The sequence below is a fragment of the Pan paniscus genome, chromosome 8 (assembly GCF_029289425.2).
Source record: "Pan paniscus chromosome 8, NHGRI_mPanPan1-v2.0_pri, whole genome shotgun sequence".
NCBI classification, from domain to species: Eukaryota; Metazoa; Chordata; class Mammalia; order Primates; family Hominidae; genus Pan; species Pan paniscus.
In genome coordinates, this window is record NC_073257.2 from 84508621 (window position 1) to 84529259 (window position 20639).

Here is a 20639-nt window from a genome sequence, read left to right on the forward strand (position 1 = left end):
GTAAGGACAATGGGACTGTGTAAACTCCAGCAGCTCAGAAGACAGAGTTATCAGTTATGTGTGTAGCACTGGGAAGGTTTCCTGTGGGAGATGACATCTGAGCCAGGGTCTGAGGCTGAGAAAGGGGCTTCTTCAGGAACTCCCCCTGCTTTGAACTCCCATAGCACTTATTAAGCCCAGACCCTCCATGGACTCCCACTTTCACTGCCTTTGCTTGCAAGTTTATTTACATTCTGTCTCCAGCTAAACCAATTTGGAGATCTTGCCCCTGTGTTCCCCATGGTCTGAGCACAGGGCCTGATACCTAATAGAGGCTCATACATATTTGTTAAATGAATAGAATAAGTTAATCCCACAGACAGGTTTTTCTCTCCTCACATATTTTATCCAGAGCTTCCCTGAGCAAGTCAGGGGGCTAGATTCCTTCCTAAGGCTTCAGGAAGAATGGCCAAGTCATGGAATATGCCCCACTTCATGGCCTTTGCTCTTTTACTCCCTGGCTCCCCAGTGTCTCTTTCTGCCTCCAAATGTGACCCTGCAAGGCCTCTTTATAAAAAAAAAAAAAAAACTCCAGGCTCCAAAATCTCTCCCTCAATAAACTACCCTTTTGACTAAGCTATGGTATATAATGGAATACCATGCAGCTGTGGGGATGGCTGAGAATGAGACCTCAACGTAGACACCTTTTTTTTTTTGAGACAGGGTCTCATTCTGTTGTCCACACTGGAGTGCAGTAGCACAATCAAGGCTCACTAAAGCCTCAACCTCCCCAGGCTCAAGCGATCCTCCCACCTCAGCCTCCCAAGTAGCTGGGATCACAGGCACATGCTACCATGCCCAGTTATTTTTTCGTATTTTTAGTAGAGATGGGGTTTTGTCATGTTGCCCAGGCTGGTCTTGAATTCGTGAGCTCAAGCCATCCTTCCTCCTTGATCTCCTGAAATGCTGGGATAACAGACATGAGCCTCCGCACTCAGTGGATGATTCTGGAATCAAATACCGGTGGATTCCCAATATTTGATTCTGGAACTATGTGGATGTTTACCTGTTTAAAAACTGTATTAAAAACTGTAAACAAACAAACAACCAAGCTAAACCTCACATTGAAGATGATGAAAATAATTCACCCAAGACTGAATAACTGATAGGTAATTGGATTTTCACTTTGAGCTTCAATAAATTATTTGTTGAATGAACATGTGAATATTCCCCCACTGCACCTCTGGACCCCCACTTTAGTCCCTTGCTCTCTCCTCCTCCCTGGAGAAGAAGCCTTCTACACCTAGGGAGAGCCAGAGGCTGGACACTGGAGAGATAAGGGCACAGGCCAACCACAGCCCTCTGTACTGACCCTGGTCTGTCTCCTGGATATCCCATCAAGTACAGGCTTTTTGGTTAAAGTCCTTGCACTTTGATGATTTCTATTTCCAGTTTCCCTTGGGGGAAGAGATGGAGCTGGTATTAATATTTTACAGTTGGGAAAATGATCTGGATATTTCGTGTGTTCATGGTCAGTTGACCTTGAAATTGAAGGAACCCAGGTTTTGGGGTTTCTTTTTGAGATGGAGTCTCGCTCTGTCACCCAGGCTGGAGTGCAGTGGCGCGATCTCGGCTCACTGCAATCTCCGCCTTCCGAGTTCAAGCAATTCTTCTGTCTCACCCTCCCAAGTAGCTGGGATTACAGGCTCCCGCCACCACGCCTGGCTAATTTTTGTATTTTTAGTAGAGACGGGGTTTCGCTATGTTGGCCAGGCTGGTTTTGAACTCCTGACCTCAGGTGATCCGCCCGCCTTAGCCTCCCAAAGTGCTGGGATTACAGACATGAGCCACCAAACCTAGCCGCTTTCAGCATTTTAAAACTGATTATAAATCTCCAGCCTGGATCACATGCCAACCTGGATGCAGGCAAAGCCATCATTTTAAAAATCAAAGCTCATTATGTCATTTTCCTGCTTAAAGCCCTTCGGTGGCTTCTAATGATCATTAAGATTAAAGTCCAAACTCCTCACTGGGGATTATAGGGCCGTACAGAATCTGATTCTTTTTTTTTTTTTTTTCTCCCTCATATAAAGCCATCTGGGTTTGGTACTTTTTGTTGTAAGTAGATTTCTAACTACTGATTCAATTTATTAAGTCTGTTTAGATTTTGTTGCCTTGTTTTTTTTGGTAAATTATATTTTCTAGGAAACAATCAATTTCAAATTTATTGGTATAAAGTTCATAGTATTATTACTTTTTTTTTTTTTGAGATGGAGTCTCACTCTGTCGCCAGGCTGGAGTGCAGTGGCACAATCTTGGCTCACTGCAACCTCTGCCTCCCAGGTTCAAGCAATTCTCCTGCCTCAGCCTCCTGAGTAGCTGAGCCTACAGGCATATGCCACCATACCTGGCTAATTTTTAGTACAGACGGGGTTTCACCATGTTGGCCAGGATGGTCTCGATCTCTTGACCTTGTGATCTGCCCGCCTCAGCCTCCCAAAGTGCTGGGATTACAGGCGTGAGCCACCGCGCCCATCCACTTTTTTAAATAAACAAAACCAAGCCACTTCCTCTGCAAGCCTGCCTTGAACTCCCAAGTCTGCATTAGATGGCCTTTGAGACAGGGTCTTGCTCTGTCACCCTGGCTGGTGTGCAGTGGTGCAATCTTGGCTCACTGCAGCCTCAACCTCCTTGGCTCAAGCAATCTTCCTGCCTTAGCCTCCTGAGTAGGTGGGACTACAGGCGTGTGCCACCATGCCTGGCTAATTTTTTTGTTGTTGTTGTTTAGAGACAGGGGTCTCACTGTGTTGCCCAGGCTGGTCTTGAATTCCTGACCTCAGGTGATCTGCCTGCCTTGGCCTCCCAAAGTGCTGGGGTTATAGGTGTGAGCCACTGCGCCTGGCTCCTGCTCTTCTAAGTGTTCTTGTAGCAGCCTGTACTTAACTTTATGGCTTATTTTCTGTTTTCCTCACTAGAATGCAAACTCCTTGAAAACCTTGCTTAGTGCTTGGGTCCATGGTAGGCGATCAGTAGAGTTGTAGAATGAAGAGAGTGAATTATACCTTCTTAATTCCTAGGAAGAATTCCCATTCTTAGGACACAGAGAACAAACAATACATCATGGGCATAAATAGCTCTTTTCCTTTGCGCAATTACATTCAGATCCCTAGTATCACTCTTTTTTCTTTTTTTGAGATTGCTCTGTCGCCAGGCTGGAATGCAGTGGCGTGATCTCGGTTCACTGCAACCTCCACCTCCCGGGTTCAAGCAATTCTCCTGACTCAGCCTCCCGAGTAGCTGGGATTACAGGCATGTGCCACCATGCCCGGCAAATTTTTGTTGTATTTTTAGTAGAGTTTAGTAGAGTCTGTGCTAATCTGTGCTAGCCAGGATGGTCCCGATCTCCTGACCTTGTGATTTGCCCACCTCGGCCTCCCAATAGTGTCACTCTTTATGGTTATGATCCGTCTCTGGCCGTTCATTCCACTCCACTCCATGCGACTCAGGTCCCTGGGAAGGCCTATTTTCTGGAGTAGGGCTGGGTCTAGGCTGGAATCGCGCAGCCTCCCCTTCTCTGGCTCTGGGCCAATGAGCCCTTGCACGGAGCCTTCTTGCCAGCAGGTGGCACTTGAAGCCTGAAAGCTAAACCAGACCCTGTCTCCTCCTTCCTGTTCCGTTTCTTGAGAGAGCACATAACCCTGCTTGGGCTGTGCTAAGGCTTGCAGTCGGATGCCCTCGCCACGGGGCTTGACTCCTGGCTCCCAAGCTGCCGTGCCTGCTTCCTTGCCTGGATGCAGTCATTGCCTGGACCTCTCCTTTGCCTTAAGAGTCCAACAGGGTTATAGAGCATATGCTCTAGCCAGAACTAAAACTAGGTGGGGCACTTAAAGATTGTGTACACACATTCTTTGTTTTTGAGACAGGGTCTCACTCTGTCGCCCAAGCTGGAGTGCAGTGGTGTGATTTCAGCTCACTGCAACTTCTGCCTCCAGGTTCAAGTGATCCTCCCACCTCAGCCGCTGGGACTACAGGTGTGTGCCACCACACTCGGCCAATTTTTATAATCTTTAGTAGAGATGGGGTTTTGCTGTGTCGCCTCAAACTCCTGGGCTCAAGCGATCCTCCCACCTCGGCCTCCTATAGTGCTGGGATTACAGATGTGAGCCACCATGCTGGATGAGCTGAGTCTTGGAGGAGGGGAGGCTTATTCTATCTAGGTTAGAAGAAACAATCTGAATAAAAACCGAAGCAGAAATCAACCCTGTGTGTTCCCATATGCTCCCCAGCTCATCAAAAACTCTGCCTACTAAAATCGTCTCAGGCTGCTCACATGTCACCTTGCCTGAGGACTTTTTCCTTGGGGGACCTTGGTCTCTTCTGGGTCTTAGCTTGTACCTCTCACCTGCACATTTAACCTATTGTGCCAAAGTGTGGCTGTCATGTCTTCTTGAGCACCTGGACCACCCTCTGCTTCCTCAGGCACTCCTAGGAGCTGGTGGAGTTCATTTGGAATTCCATGTACCTGTGATAGGTACCCTTGACCCTGGGTTTCAAGATGTTGCATGTGAGGTCCTGACCCTCTCCTGCCATGCTCCAGCTTTCAGCTTTAGCGAACCCAGGCCAATCAGCAGATCTCTTGTAGGGAAATGAATGTCCCACAAAGGCCGTGAATGAGACTCCTCTTTCAGGCTGGAGAAAGGAGGGTCAAAGGAAAGAGTGATTTTAGGATTCTGGGACAAATTTAAGAAAAGCTCACATTTTGCTTATGCCCCAGGCCTGGAGCAATGAGAAGAGCAAAGCCTTTGCTTTGATACCAGGGACACCCCAAAAGGGGAAAGGTGGCAGACAGATAAGATAGGAGAGTGGCCAACTCCTTTGAGAGATAATCTAATATCCCAGAAAGGATGTTAAAAGTGAGGTTGTGGCCTGGTGTGGTGGCTCACACGTGTAATCCCAGCACTTTGGGAGGCCAAGGTGGGTGGAACACTTGAGGTCAGGAGTTTTGAGACCAGCTTGGCCAACATGGTGAAACCCTATCTCTCCTAAAAATACAAAAGTTAGCCGGGTGTGGTGGTGCACACCTGTAATCCTAGCTACTCAGGAGGCCGAGGCAGGAGAATCACTTGAATTTAGGAGGCAGAGGTTGCAGTGAGTGAGTCAAGATCGTGCCTTGGTAACAGAGTGAGCAAGACTCTGTCTCAAAAAAAAAAAAAAAAAAAAAGGAGGTTCTTAAACTGCTCTGTAAATGCTGGCGTTAGTACCTTCCCAGTGGAGCCACAGGTGCAGAGCCAGGCCTCTGTTCTTCTCTGGCTGACAAGCACTCCCTACTAACACATTCAGGGCAGCCGCCTCACAGGAAGGGCCGAGTTTTCGGTATGGTGGTTCTATGATGTTGGCCATGCCAAGGAGACATGCCAGGAAGCATTACCTGGAGGTTCTGGGGGCTGCAGGCATTTTGGAGGAAAGCTGAAGCAGAGGCTTTGGGACCTGGAAGAAACCTCAAGGCTCCTTTAGCCCATCCCTAGCTGTCATTTTATAGATGAGGAAACAGGTGGGAAATGACTTGCTCAAGACCACACTGAGTTAGTGGCAAAATTGGGTCCACCATACAACACTGGTTGTTATGGTTCTTTTTTTTTTTTTTTTTTTTTTTTTGAGGCAGAGTCTCGCTCTGTCGCCAGGCTGGAGTGCAATGGCGCGATCTCGGCTCACTGCAACCTCCGCCTCCCAGGTCCAAGTGATTCTCCTGCCTCAGCCTCCTGAGTAGCTGGGATTACAGGCACATGCCACCATGCCTGGCTTTTTAGTAGAGACAGGGTTTTACCATGTTGGTCAGGCTGGTCTTAAACTCCTGACCTCATGATCTGCCAGCCTCAGCCTCCCTAAGTGCTGGGATTACAGGCATGAGCCACTGTGCCAGGCCGGTTTTTATGGTTCTTAAAACTTAGGTCCTTATGGTGAAATGCATAGGGTAACGTGGCAAAACTCGTCTCTGCAAAAAATACAAAAATTAGCCAGGTGTGGTCGCGTGTACCTATAGTCCCAGCTGCTCAGGAGGCCGAGGTGGGAGGATGGCTTGAGCCTGGGAGGCAGAGGTTGTGGTGAGCCAGGATTGCGCCACTGCATTCCAGCCTGGGTTGCAGAGCGAGACCCTGTCTCAAAACAAAAGCAAAAACAAAAAACCCCACACAACTTAGGTCCACCATACTAGATGATTCCTCACATACTCCCCATCTTAGTTCTTTACTGTGGGGCATGAATAAGCAAGGACTGTGTACCTTGGCCCAGAATGAAATGCTAACCAAACTGTGCGGGGACAATGCCACCACTAACCTCCAAAAGCCCTCACTTTTTGTCTGTGCCTAAAGCTGCTCTTCATCAGAAAGAACCAGACTCTGGTAGAAAGAAAACAGGTCTGCTTCTAGCAAGATCTCAAATCCAGTGGGGACATAAAATGAAAAGGGCCTAGAGGACCCTAAAATAAAGGAGACAGGGAACTTTGGGGATGTTTATTGCAAATGGTTATAATTTAAGTGATATTTTACAATTGTTTAAGACAGAGGGCAAACAGGCTCTGAGCCAGGCCTCAGCTTTAGAGGCCCATCCTGGAGAGGAAATGGCACTTACAGGGAACATGAGCTCAATCACTATTGCTCACTAAGCACAGGGTCACACTGGAGTCATCTTAGGGAGGCTGCGAGGAAGAAAAGGGAGTGCACAGAGCCATGAAGCAACTACTTTAAATTCTGAATCTTGCTGTGTTCCCACTGAGCATGCTGCCTTCCTAGAGCAGGCCTTGGAGCCATCCCAGGGACTAACACAGATCCTTCCTGGGGCGCAGGCTTCTCACACTAGCGTAGGGTGCCTAGGTCATCCTCATCATTGTTTATCATCACAGACTTCTTTCTGCCTGCCAGATATCTTCCCTACTTGTGGCTTTAAAACACCAGCAGGAGGGAAGTCAAGGAATGTTCTTGTTAGTATAAATCCATAGCAAAAACGATTTGAGAACTGGATGCTTCCCAGGGTTGGCAGGTGTGTGGATGGTTCCCTGAATTCTTTATCCACAGGATGCTTGAATGGGTGGTGCTGTTGAGGCTGACAAATGTCTGAGCTTTACAGACTTGTTCATGTTTTTGAGAACCTATGGGGATACTCATTGGGCAGAATCAGAGCCCAGCAGAACACGGGGATGGGGAAGGGTAAAGAGGGGAAACCCACAGAGTCCTGAGGTCATCCCGGGAGGAAGGGAGACTACTTCCAGAAGCAGCAGCACAAAGGGCTCTGCCGAGACTCTGCGGAGGGGGTCCAGGGTACTGGGGGTGGAGGGGTCCCCTCTTGCAGTGTGGGGTTACTGTTTGGGTAAAGTGAAGTCCCAGGCAGTTTCCTGTGCACATTTCCACATGGCCTGCATGAGGCGAGTGAAACCCATGTCTTTGGGCTTTTCCAGGCCTCTCATCAGCCGTTGCTTCATGATGGAAACAAATTCCTTATTGCTCAGTTCACCATTGCCTAGAGGAAGAGGCAAAAACAACAGGGATAAGTGTTAGCCTTGGAACAACACCACTGATATAATTCCATTGTCCACACAAAGTGGATTTCAAAGCCCAGACATTCTCCACAGCCAAACTCAATTCTCTTATCCTAGAATTCATTAGTTTATTCCTTCCTTGATATTTCCAACTGCAACTCAGTGACAGTTCAGTGTAGTGTGACAAAAGTTGAATGAAAATACAGTATATGCCAGGTCTTGTGCCAGGTGTTTAGAACAAGGAGATAAAAGAGCTTTGTGCTTTGTCCCTAGAAATACTTCCAGGTTGTAGGAGAGACAAATTATTATACCACAGTGTGGGGTAAACGGAGGATGCTATGGGGGGCACAGAGGAAGAATCTCCCACCCTGGCTGAGGGTAATGCAAATACAGATAGTAAAGGCTTCCTGGAAGTGACTCCTGAGTAGAATCTCACAGGATTAGCAGCAATTGGCCAAGTTAGGGGGAGATGAGGGAGGCATTCCAGGGAGGAGAAGCAGCATAAGCATGAGTACAGGCAGGATACAGCATGGCTGCCAGGGAACTGCAAGTAGGCAGTTAGGTATTGCTGGACACTAAAGAAGCAGGTGCATGGGAAGTAAACTAAGGAGGAAGGCAGGGAGCTGAGTGTGGTGGCTTGTGCTTGATTTCCTAGCTACTTGGGAGGCTGAGGCAGGAGGATCTCTTGAGGTCAAGAGTTTAAGACCAGCCTAGACAATATAGCGAGACCCTGTCTCTAAAAATTTTTTTCAAATTAACTGGGCATGGTGGTGGACACCTGTAGTCCCAGCTACTTGGGAGGCTAAGGCAGGAAGATCGCTTGATTACCACCCGGTGATTGCGGCAATCACCAGGAGCTCAAGGCTGCAGTGTGCTATGATGACCACTGCACTGCAGCCTGGGTGACACAGTGAGACCATGTCTCTTGGAAAAAAAAAAAAAGAGGTGGGCAGGAGACAGGTCCCCCCAGGGTCTGTATTGCTCCTAAAGGTCTGGCACTTTCTCTTCCAGGCAATGGAACATCAGAAAAAAACTGGAAGCAGGGGAGTAAGAAGTAGGCAGATTTCCATTTTGGACAGATTTTTCTGGCTGGTTGTGTGAGGATGGATTGGAAGGCGGCACACCTGGAATATTGGGGTCAGTTAGGAGACTGCTGCAATAGTCTCTCTGCTGTAATGGAGAGATGGTGAGGGGGTTTCGTGGTGAAAACCAAAATCAAACTTTGGCTTTGGATTGAGCCCATTTTCTCATGGTTTCCTAATCCACCCTCTTCAGTGTCAGAGGGCTGGAAGAAACTTTGGAGAGCATCCGTTTTGTTGTTGTTGTTGTTGTTGTTTGTTTGTTTTGAGACGGAGTCTTGCTCTGTTGCCCAGGCTGGAGTGCAGTGGCGCGATCTCAGCTCACTGCAACCTCCGCCTCCCAGGTTCAAGCGATTCTCCTGCCTCAGCCTCCTGAGTAGCTGCAACTAGAGGCGCATGCCACCATGCCCGGCTAATTTTTGTATATATATATATTTTTGAGACGGAGTCTCACTCTGTCACCCAGGCTGGAGTGCAGTGGTGCGATCTCGGATCACTGCAAGTACCACCTCCCAGGTTCATGCCATTCTCCTGCCTCAGCCTCCCAAGTAGCTGGGACCACAGGCACCCACCATCATGCCCAGCTAATTTTTTTTGTATTTTTAGTAGAGATGGGTTTCACCATGTTAGCCAGGATGGTCTCAATCTCCTGACCTCGTGATCCGCCCACCTTGGCCTCCCAAAGTGCTGGATTACAGGCGTGAGACACTGCGCCCGGCCAAGAGCATCTGTTTTAATTAGAAACCACCCAAGCCACACAGAACAGTAACCACTGTAATAGCAGAGGTACAGTCACCCTTTGCAAGACACCCAGGGAACTGTTGATTAAAATAATGACACCCATTACTGGTGGTGATAAGATAGCAGGAAACCCACAAACCTACCTCTACTCATGATTGGTCTGGGAAGAGTGTGGTAAGAAGGAATAAATGGTTTACTTCTGTAGAGTACCCAAAACCTAAACTGGCTCATGTTTTCTGGCTGAAGAGAGTATGGGCATCCTCAGAGACAGGAAACCCCCCACAGCAAGACAAAACCCAAAACCAAACCCAACAAAACAAAACCCAAAACCAAAACAAAAAAACACTTGGCTTATTTATATAAAGTACAAAGGTAAAACTGTGTTACTAGAAGTCAGAAAAGTGGTGACTCTTGGGGAAGGAAGTGACTGGAGGTACCAAGTAGGGCTCTGTAGTCCTGGTAATGTGATGTTTCTAAATAATGCTGGTTATACAAGTGTGTTCAGCTTTTTAAAAATTTACCAAGCTGTACACTTAAGATATTTGTACTTTAGGCTGGGTACAGTGAGTCACGCTTATAATCACAGCACTTTGGGAGGCCAAGGCGGGCAGATTGCTTAAGGCCAGGAGTTCAAGACCAGCCTGGCCAACATGGTAAAACCCTGTCTCTACTAAAAATACAAAAAATTAGCTGGGCATGGTGATGGGCGCCTGTAATTCCAGCTACTTGGGAGGTTGAGGCATGAGAATCATTTGAATCTGGGAGATGGAGGTTGCAGTGAGCAGAGATGGCGTCACTGCACTCCAGCCTGGGTGACAGAGTGAGACTCTGTCTCAAAAAAAAAAAATTGTACTTTTTCATATGTATATTATATTGCAATATAATAAAAAGTTAAAAAATAGCCTTGCTTGGGCTGGGTGCAGTGGCTCACGCCTATAATCCCAGCACTTTGGGAGGCCGAGACGGGCGGATCACGAGGTCAGGAGATCGAGACCATCCTGGCTAACACGGTGAAACCTCGTCTCTACCAAAAATACAAAAAAAAATAGCTGGGCGTGGTGGCGGGTGCCTGTAGTCCCAGCTACTCGGGAGGCTGAGGCAGGAGAATGGCGTGAACTTGGGAGGTGGAGCTTGCAGTGAGCCGAGATCGCACCACTGCACTCCAGCCTGGGCAACACAGCGAGACTCCGTCTCAAAAAAAAAAAAAAAAAAAAGCCTTGCCTGGCTGAAAAGTAATGAATAATTTGGCTTATCAAGAATGTAGGCTGAGGCCAGGCACAGTGCCTCACGCCTGTAATCCCAGCACTTTGGGAGGCCAAGACGGGTGGAGAACCTGAGGTCAGAAGTTCGAGACCAGCCTGGCCAACATGGTGAAACCCCATCTCTACTAAAAATATGAAAAATTAGCCAGGCGTGGTGGTGGGCACCTGTAATCCCAGCTACTTGGGAGGCTGAAGCAGGAGAATTGCTTGACCCCGGGAGGCAGAGGTTGCCGTGAACCATGACTGTGCCATTGCACTCCAGCCTGAGCAACAAGAGTGAAACTCCATCTCAAAGAAAAAAAAATATATATATAGGCCAAGGTGGGGCATGGTGGCTCACACCTGTAATCTCAGCACTTTGGGAGGTTGAGGTGGGAGTATCATTTGAGTCCAGGAGTTCAAGACCAGCATGAGCAATATAGTGAGACCCTGTCTCTACAAAAAGTTAAAAAATAAGCTGAGCATGGTGGTGCCTGCCTGTAGGCCCAGCTACTTTGGAGGCTGAAGTGGGAGAATTGCTTGAGTCTGAAAGGCGGGAGTTGCAGTGAGCCAACATTATGCCCCCGCACTCCAGCCTGGGCAACAGAGCAAGATGCTGTCTCAAAAAAAAAAAAAAAAAAAAAAAAGAAATGTAGGCCAGGTGTGGTGGCTCATGCTTGTAATCTCAGCAACTCAGGAGGTCAAAGCAAGAGGACAGCTTTAGGCCAGAAGTTTGAGACGAGCCTGGGCAACATCGCAAGACTCTTTCTCTACGAAAAAATTCAAAAAAATTAGCTGGGTGTGGTGGCATGTGCCTCCGAAGCTACTCAAGAGGTTGAGGTGAGGGGATCACTTGAACTCAGGAGTTTGAGGTTACAGTGAGCTATGATCGCACCACCACACTCCTGCCTGGTGACAGAGCGGGTGTGGTGGCTCACGCCTATAACCCCACCATTTTGGGAGGCCAAAAAGGGAGGACTACTTGAGTCAGGAGTTTGAGGCCAGCCTAGAAAACATAGTGAGACCTCTCTCTAAAAAAACAAAAACAAATTTAAAAAAAAAAAAGTAATTAAGAGAACAGAAAGTTCTAAACAGGATTCTTACACTTTGTATAAAAAGAAGCTTGAGGCCAGGTGTGGTGGCTCACGCCTGTAATCCCAGCACTTTGGGAGGCTGAGGCAGGTGGATCACCTGAGGTCAGGAGTTCAAGACCAGCCTGGCCAACAGGGTGAAACCCTGTCTCTACTAAAAATACAAAAAAAATTAACTGGGTGTGATGGTGGGCGCCTGTGATCCCAGCTACTTGGGAGGCTGAGGCAGGAGAATCACTTGAACCCAGGAGGCAGAGGTTGCAGTGAGCCGAGATCATGCCATTGCACTCCAGCCTGGGCAACAAGAGCTTGACCCCAGGAGGCAGAGGATGCAGTGAACCAAGATCGTGCTGTTGCTGTTGCACTCCAGCCTGGGCAACAAGAGTGAGCCTCAAAAAAAAAAAAAAAGAAAAAGAAAAAGAAGCTTGAAAATGAAAAAATATGAAGTCACTTCATTCAAACTACTATGGGTTTGCCTTCTGCTTCCGTAAGGACCACATGACCACTATGAGTGGATTTTGTTACTGTGAACCAGGTCTATAACTGTATGTTATTTGCATGCATGTGTGATTTGTGAGTTCAATTCTAAAATCTGTGATGAAGAAGTCTATTTGAAAATCAAATTCTCCATCCCCTGGCACTTTATTTTGTTTGTTCATTTTTTTTTTTTTTTGAGATGAGGTCTTGCTCTGTTGCCCAAGCTGGAGTGCAGCGCTAGGATCATACCTCACTACAGTCTCAAACTCCTGGGCTCAAGTGATCCTCACACCTCAGCTTTCCAGTAGCTAGAACTACATGCACACACTACCACACCTTGGCTAAACTTATTTTTTGTAGAGATGGGATCTCGCTATGTTGCCTAAGCTGGTCTTGAACTCCTGGCCTCAAGTGATCTTCCCATCTCAGCCTCCCAAGTTGCTGGGATTATGGTTGTGAGCCACTCTACAGGCTTTCCTTTGGCATTTTGACCTAAGATCTTGCAGTGGTAAAAATAACAACGGCTTTTTGTTAAGTATACTTTTTTCTTTCTAGATTAAGAAAATAAATCTCAGAGATGTTAAATAATTTTCCAAAGGTGACTTAAGTAGATATTGACAGAGCCTCTTTCTAAAAAGCTAGAAAATCAAACATCATTTTCCAGGACTTCTAGGGAAAAGGGGGGACTTGAGAAGCTAGTTGCATTTATTCCCATATTTACTTCACAGACCAGGTCTTGGATATTGGCTTCAAAAATTATAAAAATAAATGTTTTTTGGAAAAAATTTAAACCACCTAGAAGTGATTGGAGTGAAAACAAAAATCTGGAGAAAGTTAATATATGTCTACAGCACTGCTGTGCATTAGAACTCTCTGAGATGTGGGAAATGTTTTATATTTGTGCTATTCAATACAGTAGCCACTAGCTAGTTTAAATTTAAATGTAGCTAATAGCCACATGTGCCTTGGTGGTATCATACTGTGGACAGGGCAGCTCTAGAGAATAAACCCACCCCTACCTGAGAGTGAGGCCATCTCTTTAACCTAGCCCTAGGGCTTCCTTTGAGTTCAACCTTGGTTTTGTGGGTATAGGCTGGAGATTTATTTTATTTATTTAATTGTACTTTTTGAGACAGGGTCTCACTCTGTCACCCAGGCTGGAGTGCAGTGGTGTGATCATGGCTCACTGCAGTCTTGACTTCCCTGCTTCAAGTGATCCTCTCACTTCAGCCTCCTGAGTAGCTGGGACTATAGGCACACATGTGCTACCATGCCTGGCTAATTTTTAAAATTTTTTGTAGAGACATGGTCTTACTATATTGCCCAGGCTGGTCTCAAACTCCTGGGCTCAAACCATCTTCCTGCCTTAGCCTCCTAAAGTGCTGGGATTACAGGTATGAGCCACCACGCCAGGCCAAGGCTAGAGATTTAAATAACTCAAGTTCAACTTAATAACATAAATAATTCAAGTTAATGAACACCTATTATGTGAGAAGTACTATCCAAGGTCCTATGGGGGGTAGGAAGGTGAAAAGGACTTGCAACTACCCTTAAAAAGCTCAGGGAACCATGTTAAGGAATAAAAAAGCCCAGAAGTGATTCTTATGCTGGGACCAAAAGGGAAGTTCCATAGGCTGGAGCTTTTGAGCAGGTTCTTGAATTCCATTAGCCCAGCTTTCTGGAGGATGATGAACAACAAATACTGGCTGTGGGGTAAGAGAGGGTGGTAATATAGTAAATAAAACAGAGGGGGCAGTACAGTTTTAGTTCAAATCCTGGTTTTGCCATCTACTATTATCTTTTTTTTTTTTTTTTTTTTTTTGAGATAGAGTCTCGCTCTGTCGCCCAGGCTGGAGTGTTGTGGCACGATCTCTGCTCCCTGCTGCCTCCCGGGTTCAAATGATTCTCTTGCCTCAGCCTCTCGAGTAGCTGGGATTTCAGGCACGCACCACTGTGCCTGGCTAATTTTTGTATTTTTAATAGAGACAGGGTTTCACCATGTTGGCCAGGCTGGTGTTGAGCTCCTGACCTCAGGTGATCCGCCTGCCTCAGCCTCCCAAATACTATTATCTTTGTGACCTTAGGAAATCTACTTAACCTCTCTGAGTCTCAGCTTTCTCATCAGTAAAAAGTGGTCAATAACAATACCTAGGTCAGAAGATTAAATGAGCAGATTAACTTTCTGGCTCATAGTAAGCATTGAAAAAGTGTAAGCATCCGTTGTTATTGTTGTTATTAGTATATCAGCTACCATACCTAAAAAATAATGCCAAGGTCAAACCAGAACCAGATCTCTTGAATGGGCTAAATGACAGAGCAGAGTGGCCACAGACACAACAGACCACTGTGTGGAGCTGGAATGCTATGGAGATGGAATGCAACTGGCTGGAATGTGCCCTGGGTGGTGGAGAGATCAGTACTGCCTTCTTTCTAAAGACACTCAGATACCTGAGTGCTCCATATCTGCTAAGTAGCAAGTTGAGTCTGACATTTTTGTTTCCATTTTTAAGATGCTTATGGTCATAAATTAATTTAGGCCTATAGGCATATTGGAATTATAAGAAGAAGAAATGGAAAACAGAAGCCAGGGCCAGGGGTTCGATTTCTCAGTATCATCATGCCAAGGGCTGAGCTGCTAATGTGAGAAAGGTGGGTAGCTTGAAGAGGATGGGCTGGTACACAGATGCTGTCTGCAAGGCTCCATTATACACAGGGCCTCTAAGGGCAGCTAGGCTGTTTCCCCTCCCGGCTCCAGAGGGCCCCACTCACCATCACAGTCAAAGAGTGCAAACACCACATCACACACGTGGTCTGAGAGCTCCACTTTAGCCACTGTCCTGGCCACCTGCTGCATGGTCACTGAAAAAAGAAAGAGGTGCATTAGCACAGCAGAGGGATTTTCATTTTGCTTTCTCTGATTCAGGGGATAAAACGACTCAGTCATAATACAAGTTTTCAACTGCATTTAAGTCACATTTAAGAAAATGATAAGTTAGGCTGGCCACAGTGGCTCACGCCTGTAATTCCAGCACTTTGGGAGGCCGAGCAGGGTTGATCACCTGAGGCCAGAACTTCAAGACCAGCCTGGCCAAGATGGTGAAACCCTGTCTCTACTAAAAATACAAAAAATTAGCCGGTGCCTGTAATCCCAGCTACTCGGGAGGCTGAGGCAGAGAACTGCTTGAACCCGAGAGGCGGAGGTTGCAGTGAGCCGAGATCACGCCACTGCTCTCCAGCCTGGGAGAGCGAGACTCCGTTTCAAAAAGAAAAAGAAAAAATGATAATTGAGTTTTTATTCATAACCTCCCTCCTTTTCACCTCAAGTTCTGTTCTTTTCTACTGCTGCTACAGTTTAGGAGGTATATATAGTTAATTAAGAATGCCTAGGCTGGCCAGGCGCGGTGGCTCATACCTGTAATCCCAGCACTTTGGGAGGCCGAGGCAACATGGCGAAACCCTGTCTCTACAAAAAATACAAAAAATTAGCCCGGCATGGTGGTGTGCACCAGCTACTTGGGAGGCTGTGGTGAGAGGATAGCTTGAGCCCAGGAGGCAGAGGTTTCAGTGAGCTGAGATGGCGCCACTGTACTGGAGTAACACTCTATGTAACAGAGTGAGACACTGTCTCAAAAAATAAAAAGTGCCTGATATTCAATTTATAGACAGAAAGTAGATTAGAAGTTATTGTGGGCTGAGGGGAATGGGGAGTTAGTGCTTTATGTATACAGAATTTCTGTCTGGGGTGATGGAAAAATTTTGAAAATAGTGATGATGGTTGTACAACATTGTGAATGTAATTAATGTAATTCCACCGACTTGTATATTTAAAAATGGTTATAATGGCACATTTTATGCCATATATATTTTTATATTTATATATATATTTATAGAAATATATAAATGGGTGGTGGGAACAAGGAGGCTTGTCTGTGGTGTGAGTACACTAAGGCTTCACACCTTGGTGGGTGAATGACAGCTAAGTGCCTGCACAGTGAGCCCTCCCTGCCCAACTCTGTCCCTCCTCCCTACTGGTTTTGCACCAGACTTCTTCCAACTGAGCCCATTGGTATATGCACTGGCCCTTGTCTTAACAGTTCAGGATGCGTATCTTTCTCTTTTTTTTGAGACAGAGTCTTACTCTGTCCACCAGACTGGAGTGCAGTGGCGCGATCTCGGCTCACTGCAACCACTGCCTTCCGGGTTCAAACAATTCTCCTGCTTCAGCCTCCCAAGTAGCTGGGACTACTGGTGCCTGCCATCACGCCTGGCTAATTTTTATATTTTTAGTAGAGATGGGGTTTCACCATGTTGGCCAGGGTGGTCTTGAACTCCTGACCTCAGGTGATCTGCCCACCTCGGCCTCTCAAAGTGCTGGGATTACAGGGGTGAGCCACCACACTCAGCGTGCCCGGCCAATAGTTCAGGATGCATATCTTTCTTTTAAAAAATATATATTTTTAGACCTCAGCAAAAAATCACTTTTCTCTTGCCGTTTTCTCTTTCCCAGACATTCACCGTCAAACACTAGCAATTATGTTAGAATTGGGTTCTCATGAAAGACAAGACAGGAAGGACGAGGCAATTTCCACTGCCTTCTCTCTCATTTATCCTCAAACCTGGTCTAGCTACGCCTATAAATCATGTTATTGCTTCTGGACACATTCTTAAGTGAGGTAAAATATGAGGGAAAGAAAAGGATTAATTTCCATTTATGCTGGTAATGAAGAGCTCTCTATAATCATCACATTAGATTCATCCAGAAGCCAAGTGAACTTAAACTAGAACCACTGTGCCTTGTTTATTGCATTCCTATAATTTCAGTTCCTATTATCAGCCCATCTTGTCATTTTTTGCATTTGATCTTTCACTTTGCCTCTATCACCTCCATATATTTACCCGATACGGTTTAGATTTGTGCCCCCACCCAAATCTCATGTCAAATTGTAATTCCCAGGCCAGGCGTGGTGGCTTACACCTGTAATCCCAGCACTTTGGGAGGCCGAGGCTGATGGATCACCTGAGGTCAGGAGTTCGAGACCAGCCTGGCCAACATGGTGAAACCATGTCTCTACTAAAATAAATACAAAAATTAGCTGGGCGTGGTGGTGCGCACCTATAGTCCAAGCTACTCAGGAGGCTGAGACATGAGAATCACTTGAACCTGGGAGGCGGAGGTTGCAGTGAGCCAAGACTGTGCCACTGCACTCCAGCCTCGGTTACAGAGCGAGACTCTGTCTCATAAAAGCAAAACAAAAACAAAAAAACCCTGAAAATCCAAAAACAAATGGTAATCCCCAGTGTTGGAGGAGGGGCCTGGTAGGAGGTTACTGGATCATGGGGGCAGATTCCCCCCTTGCTGTTCTCATGATAGTAAGCGAGTTCTCATGAGATCTTGTTAAGTGTGTGGCACCTCCCACCTCTCTCTCTTCCTCCTGCTCTGGCCATGTGAGACGCGCGCCTCCTTCCTCTTCACCTTTCACCAGGATTGTAAGTTTCCTGAGGCCTCCTCAGCCATGCTTCCTTTACAGCCTGTGGAACTGTGAGCCAATTAAGCCTCTTTTCTTTATAAATTACCCAGTCTCAGGTAGTTCTTTATAGCAATGCAAGAATTAATTAATACATCACCACAGTGCCCCCAACATCAGCAGATGCAAACACTGGAGCAATGCAGAGGAGCAAGGTAATGCGGTAGAAAACAAGGCTTGGAGTAACGGGACCTGGGCTCCAGTTCTGGCCCCACCACCAACGTGCTGTGTGACCCGGATGGAGTCACTTGATCTCTTTAGATTTAATTTTCTCATGTTCAAGTGGAAGGATGCCACCAGACAACTGCTGAGGCGGCTTACTAGCACAAAGAAGGGTTTATTGGTGTCATCTAGAATCTGAGGGTGAGGATGGGGTGGAAATATCCCATCTTTTCTCCCAGGATCTGAGTTAGGGTGAAGAGGAAATTAACATTCTTTGGTACTAAAAGACTGAAGTATAAGATATTGTGGTGGATATTCATGAGATGTGTGTTGGGAAATCTACAAGACTATAGCGCTCTAGAGTTTAGAAATTTAGCCTCACAAATCTAGATACTTGATTTGGCTCAGGAAGAACTTATTCCTGCTAACTAAACTGTCCACAGAAGGAACAGAAATCAGGCCAATTTGCAATAAGAATAGTAACTGTTAAGAGAACTACAATGATGACAGCTGGTCATTATACTTCTCAGTAGGAAAGCTACTAAGGAAACTCCATTCACCTCAGAAGATTAACCTCAAAAGATTACTCAGTGAAAACAGAATGAGATCAGAAGGAACTGGAAGCGCTTAAACTGTGATTGCCTACAGCTTTACTCTTTGCTGCCACAGAAATGTGTCCTGAGAAGGGGATCGGAACCTGTTCTGTATTAGATAAACATGAACACTTTCTGTTAACCATTCCTTTTTCTGCGTTTCACATCAACCTTAAGCTTCTGACTTCCTTTTCTCTTTCCCAGTTCTTCCATTCTCTCAGGGCACAGCCTTCTGCAATTGTCTTGATATTTCAAGTACTCATCTTCTCCCCATGAAGATGGTGCCCTTTCCTGTAAATAAACCATTAATTAAATACTCAAGGATGTCAGTGAGACCTCTTGACAATTTCTAATGAGAGGCTCATTAAATTGGTATTAAGTGGTTGTAGAATAGGGACTTCTGGAGGCCTCCAGCAAGAATGCCTCATTACAGATGCCATCTCTTCACAGAAAGTTATAGATTATGTTCCATCTCACATGGAGAGGGCTCTGGTGTCCTTCCTACCATAGGAGGAAGAACTAGGGCTGCTAAGTTATTGTAGCCCAAACCACTGGGATGTTAGCCAGCAAACAGCCTAGCTGGGGTCCCCTTTCCTGGTACAAGATCCTCATTATAGGCCCCTGGGGTATGAATCAGAGTTGTGCAGGAAGCCAACATTTAATAGCTGGTGAGCTGTCAAACTAGGAGCACCTGGGATGAGTGGGATGACGGCAGATTACAAGCCAAGTGCTTGACAGCTGGTCCTGAGAGTTGGTTCATTCATATTTGCTTCCAATATCTCTGAATCCAGTCATAATCACAGCAAGCAGAACAAGTTTTCCTTCCAGATCTCAACTTTTTTATGCAGACCAGTTGTTGGTACTGGAATTCTGGCCTCCCTATTTGATGATGCTGACTGATGGTTGGGATTCCAGCTCCCAATCTGAAAGATGTCTACAGGGAGCATGAAGGCACCCCAGCGAAGGCCTAGCTTTCTAAATACTACGTATTTTTGTACAAATCTGGCCCAGCTGCCTGAACAAAGGGTTTAAGTGCGATTGGGTGATTCCTATTAGATTGGGATGGGAGAGAATTTGTAGAAGTGGGCTCAACTAGTACTCAAAAATCTGGCACCATCTGGCTTTTTGCAAAGTCCAGGCAGAATCCGAGTTGTGTCAGGTCCCCAATTTACTCTCCAGCATGATTCATGACTGGCCGTTTCAACAGTAAAAAGAAACCCTGAGTTTGTGTGATATAATATCAGAAACTACATACATAAATCTATTCACCACAATAGTTAAACAGAAGAGCTCTGAAGTGATGAGAGCCCAAATGTCCACTTGGAATCAGAGAATCTTAGAACTGGAAGATACCTCAGAGGAAATGTGACGTTAAATAATTTGCCCAGGGTCACAATGCTAGATGGTAACAGAGCTGGGTCTCGAATTTTGGCTGGTGCCCTTTCCCTATACACACTGGGTCCACATGATCCCTTCCATATATGGACAATATCAATTCCTCCATGAATCTGTCACCCTAAGGAGAAAGGGTTTAGATTAAAGAAAAGTCACATGGGAAATACTCAAGTCCTTTTGGTGAGGGATGAATGAATAATTGAATAACTGGGAGTTGTGAGGCACCAGCATTAATTATAGGTTGGCCGTGGATCTGACTACCCCCTACAGTGGAAGACACTGAGTATTCCCTAGGAACTCATACCGACAATTTTAGGGACAACTTAAAAAGTGTATTCAACAGCAATCCAACGAAAAGCACATGTAACGAATGTGGCCCTGGGAGTTTTTCTCCACAGCTGCCTCTGATGCACAGATACAGCTTTAGGCAGCATGACCCAGTTAGGAGCTACCTGCCTCTTCCTAATGCAAAAGTGTTTGGAAAGGTGGTATGACAAGTTGGGCTGACAGTCTCTAAGCTGTGTGGCCATGTACTATTCCTGCCTTACCGGACTGCAGTGGAGAAAATCAAAAGCTGACTGGTGACGGCCAAGGTTAAGTGAGGGGAGATGGTTCTGCTTCAGCCCTGGAAAGGCTGATGCAGATGTCTTGTTTTCTTAAGTCCATCCCTAGATGGCTTTGGGTGGAACAAGGGGGAGGATATTTCCTTAAAGAGCATGTGTCCTGTCTTTTGTATCTCCTTCCATGAGCTTTTGTTAATACAAATGCACATTTTAACCTAGTTCTGGGGTGAGGGGAGGGGAAATGACAACATTTAGGAGAACT

At 46.1% G+C, this 20639-nt stretch overlaps 1 protein-coding gene across 2 annotated transcripts in view; it reads right to left on the reverse strand.

Moving 5' to 3' along the window:
• Positions 1-6474: 6474 nt before the first annotated feature.
• Positions 6475-20639, reverse strand: part of MICU1 (mitochondrial calcium uptake 1) — a 264649-nt gene continuing 250484 nt past the window's right edge. For both annotated transcript variants that reach the window (XM_003815973.5, XM_055092954.1), the window contains 2 exons: positions 14909-14998; positions 6475-7491 (listed from right to left, as the gene is read on the reverse strand). In XM_003815973.5, the coding sequence (XP_003816021.1) occupies positions 7331-7491; positions 14909-14998 (251 nt within the window). In that variant the 3' untranslated portion in view covers positions 6475-7330. The remainder of the gene's footprint in view (positions 7492-14908; positions 14999-20639) is intronic.